The sequence below is a fragment of the Nuphar pumila genome, chromosome 7, assembly GCF_984573655.1.
Source record: "Nuphar pumila chromosome 7, dmNupPumi1.hap1.1, whole genome shotgun sequence".
Lineage (NCBI taxonomy): Eukaryota > Viridiplantae > Streptophyta > Magnoliopsida > Nymphaeales > Nymphaeaceae > Nuphar > Nuphar pumila.
In genome coordinates, this window is record NC_143255.1 from 109,978,466 (window position 1) to 109,982,728 (window position 4,263).

General features: G+C 40.2%; 1 protein-coding gene across 1 annotated transcript; it reads right to left on the reverse strand.

The window, feature by feature from the left end:
• Positions 1–1,821: 1,821 nt before the first annotated feature.
• LOC149832900 (endochitinase-like) lies at positions 1,822–4,039 on the reverse strand. The gene is made up of 3 exons (XM_090012631.1): positions 3,534–4,039; positions 3,084–3,237; positions 1,822–2,326 (listed from the first exon to the last, which is right to left on the reverse strand). Exons 1-3 carry the CDS (start codon positions 3,928–3,930, stop codon positions 1,957–1,959), a joined length of 921 nt encoding a protein of 306 aa, XP_089868757.1. The 5' UTR covers positions 3,931–4,039; the 3' UTR covers positions 1,822–1,956.
• Positions 4,040–4,263: the final 224 nt, after the last annotated feature.

A 4,263-nucleotide genomic window follows, 5' to 3' on the forward strand; every position in this document is an offset into this window, starting at 1 on the left:
TATACGAGATAGAATTGCATGTGATTTTGATCCCACGAGATGCAAGCAAATCGTATGAACTTTTCACACGGATATTGTTGCTAATTGAGATCAGGCACAATGTGATTGCACACTTTATGTGTGCTGCACCTAATCACCCACCACCTGCTGTTGAGCCTCACAGATGACATGCTGTATCCCAAAGATGGCCAGTCATCAGGTACAACAGCACACTAAAAGTGTATGATCACATTGCACCTGATCCTCCCTCTACTTTTGCTATTAATAGATAGGTTGATTTTAAACTCAATTTGATCATAACGTACTCATTGTTTTAGTGAACCACATTCTAAGATTGAATGGATAGAAAATAAAAGAGTGGCTCCAACCATGATGGTCAATGCCATCTTACCAGCTTTTGACCAATCTACTTCTAGGTGATACCGAAAAATACTAGTGCGCCATAGTTTGTTAAACACAAAGTCCATATGAACATTTTCTGCTACACTCCTATCTCCAAGGCAGACTTTAATGATAAATTAAAGGAGCAAAATAAAGTGAGGGAACATGTTTTTTGGGTTTTTTCCATAATCATCCTCTTATCCTATCACTGATGAACAAATCCGCCCCTGCCTTGTTTCATTTCTCAAATTCATCTTTATCTTCCTACAATCATTCCTGAAACATCATAGATGCAGATTGACTCCCGTCAGAAAATCACATTGTACATTCCAAATGTGCTGCTGCACTTAAGCACCCACCATCTGCAGTTGGACCCCACAGTTGACAGGCTGTTATGGAAAAGGTGGAGGGTGCTCAAGCGGCAACACATAAAAAATGTGCAATATTTTTATGACCTTGATTGTTGATTGGCGAAATTGAGGAGTCTTTTGTGGAATTAGGATTTCTAATTGTTGGTGGTGAAAATTTAGGGTTTCCGGTTGGAATTCGAAGGGAGAATGCACATGGAAAGGAGTGTTTAGGTGTTTCGAGATATCTACGTGAGGTTTTTTTTTCCAACAGAGATATGGAGCATGTGATTGGTGGCATGTTTTGGCTCTGTAGAAAGATCAGAAGCAGATCTTTCGGTGAGTTTTATCTAGGCCTTAATATTCAAACAGGAGAATAAGTTGCTATTAAGTTGGAATCTGTGAAGACTAATTGCATTCTCAAATTCACTATGAAACTAAATTGTATATCCTTCTCCAAAGAGGAACGACCATTCCTCTCTGTTTTCCATTCTCTCTAGCTAGACACCACCATGGACGATCGATCGGAAGATGGACCGTGTTCGAATAAACTCATCTTAAAGTAGGCGATTGGGCTATCTTCTGTATGATTTGTTTACTTTTGAGAAATTCTTTGAAATTGGTTGATTCTTGCTTTTGTTTTAGAGTGAGATATGTAGTCATTTGCTAGGTGGTGTTGGATTGCACAAAATTTCATGAAGCATTGAGTTCGATAATTAAATGGAATGCATAGCTTTGACCAAAATATAAATTGGAGATGCCAAAAAACTCTAGGATGCGCTACAAAGTTACACATAAAACAATCAAATCATGTGAGAAATAGCATGTTTCCTTCAAACTCCATATTGTCTTAAGACAGTATAATCAGAAAAAAAATTGGTTCAAATGCCAAGTTTCTGCACCTCGAGTTTGCGAACATGGTTATGGTACCCCTTGATTGAACACATCGTTTAGAGTCACATCCCATGGCCGATAAATTGCATGGCGTTTTAAACTTTTGTCACTACGTACGCTTGCACCTTTTATGATGTGGCCGTATATGTGTGTGTGTGTGTGTGAGAGAGAGAGAGAGAGAGAGAGAGAGAGAGAGAGAGAGAGAGTTAACATTCTTATTGCCAACTGTTATTAGAGTTTGCTACAGAAAGCAGCAAGGAGTCGTCGGATATTATTTATCCTAAGTCATATGGACTATCCAAATCTGTGCTCCCGCCTTCACTATGAGGTCTTACTATGCGAAGGATGTCTGACTGTAGCAGTCAAGGTTGCTGCCATAGCTCACCCCAAGTATGTCACAGTACCGCTTGTAGAACCCAATCCTATCTGCAACCCTGGAATCAGTTCCATGGCCACATTCCAGGCCTCCATTGATGATGTTTGTGATTACACCGTAGCCGGGAAGTCTCCCTGCAGCCGTGTCCGCAGACGTAGGAGTCCATTGCCCAGTGATGACAGCGTGTGGTGAAGGCTTTGGTGATTGAGGAGTCATCCAAAACCATATGGCTGTCTTGAATGAAATTACTGGATCGGTAGCAACTGCATCAGGGTTGTTCAGCAAATCAGACCCTATTGCTACCCCAGCAGGCCCATAGTTATAGTTGCTGCAAAATTGAAACAGATAATGTTTTAGGCAGTTTTTTTTAGCTATACCATTACTGACATTAAGAGATAAGGCCTCTAGATGAGAAGCCAAACTGGTCTTGGTGTCTATGAACCAGTTCCAATTTGGAAAATGTGTGCATATATACAACCCATCCCAATATATAGAGGGAGGACAAGGTGCATTGTGATTGGACAGTTTTGTGTGCTTCTGCACCTGAACACCTACAATCTTTGGGGTAACAGCCTATCTGCTGTGGGGCCAACAGCAGATGATGGGTCCATCAGGTGCAACAGCAGATTTTGCAATTGATCTCAATAACAATAACTATAATATATATATATATATATATATATATATATATATATATATATATATATATATATATATATATATATATATATATATATATATATATATATAGGCCAGCACTTGTCCCCATCGGAAGCCGATAGATGTCTCCTTAAAAGTGGCTAATCAGTACGTATGTGACTCGCTAGGTTGAAGGGAGAGGATTTAATCAGCTAGACAAAAAGAGGCTTTTCAATTATAAATCGCTTATCAAGCGAGTGAATTTTGCAGATCCGAAGTTAATGACATAACATTTAAGAAAAGACACGTGTCCACATTTAGAAGGCGTGATCGCTTTTGAAGGCGATCACTCCAGTTACGTATCCTACTCAACTTTGACCTTCTCAACCTGTCTAGAATTAATTTTCAATAAGAAAACTGAAGTGAAAACTTAGAAGAGGTCTTACTATGAGATTTGCATTGGTCCTCTGCCATAGTATTTCTTTCCAGAGGCACAAGGCCATTGAGTACTGGCAACACAGTAGTCGCCTGGGTTACCTTGCTCTTGGAGAAAGCAGTACCCCCAAGAGTAGGCTCCATCTGGTGCAGTTGCCCATCCACCTGCATGAAGAATTTACAAATGTCATATTGGTCCTTGTATTACAAAAGATCGATGGAAAGATATGTCTAATTTTGCAGATTTCTAAAGGGAAAATATTCGACAGTGACGCTAGCATGCTAATCCTGAGTGTGGTTTCTTTCTGTGGTAAACGAAAGAAAAAAAATCTACACAATGGTTTCATGCAAAAAGATGACAGTTAAAGAAGGATCAGTCTTGAACATCACATACTCAAGATTAGCAATCCTCATTAAGTTGTGTAGCCATATTTCCTTTGGGGTTATTCATCTTCTCATACCTGTTGTTTCATGGGATGTCTGGCCAAGGAAGGCAGCAATTTCTCTTTTACGAGTGGCATCATCACCTGTAGTGCCGAAGCCGCTAAACGCATTAGCGGCGGTAATGAAGGCATTGTAAGTGTAGAATCCATGAGCAGGACAAGCCGAATCATTCCGATGCAACAGCATCTGGTTGAAGATAGCCTCTGAAATGAAAGAACTCAAGCCACTAGTGCACTGGCTCTGGCACCCAGTTCCACAGTAGGCACTGGTGCTGCCACAATAACCATATTGGCTGCAGCACAACCCTCCTGAACACACAGCACCCCCTGCTTGACTACCACATTGCTGTGCTAATGCAGGCAATGCACCTAATAACAGAGAAAAGAGCAGCAATGTCAAAGAGAAGAACCCCATGACAGAAAGATACAGTAGAAAGAAGAAGGAAATCTGAGTAGGGAAGAATTTATAATTATTCTTCTATGCTTGGATGAGATTGATGCACCTATAAATAGGCACCCTTCGCTTGTGAAATGACTGTATTTTCTTAAAATAGGATATGTGCTGGACCCAGCAAGTCAACCTAAATTATCTTTGTAATTATATAATGGGAACACTTGAAGCCCAAGCAACAAACAAACCATTTGTTTTTTGTTTTCAAAGTCTTCAGTTTGTGTGGTCTTGACTCAGGACTCCGCCATAGAGACTTGCACAGACCTCTTGTCTCAGTGAATATTGGTTCTGTGATGA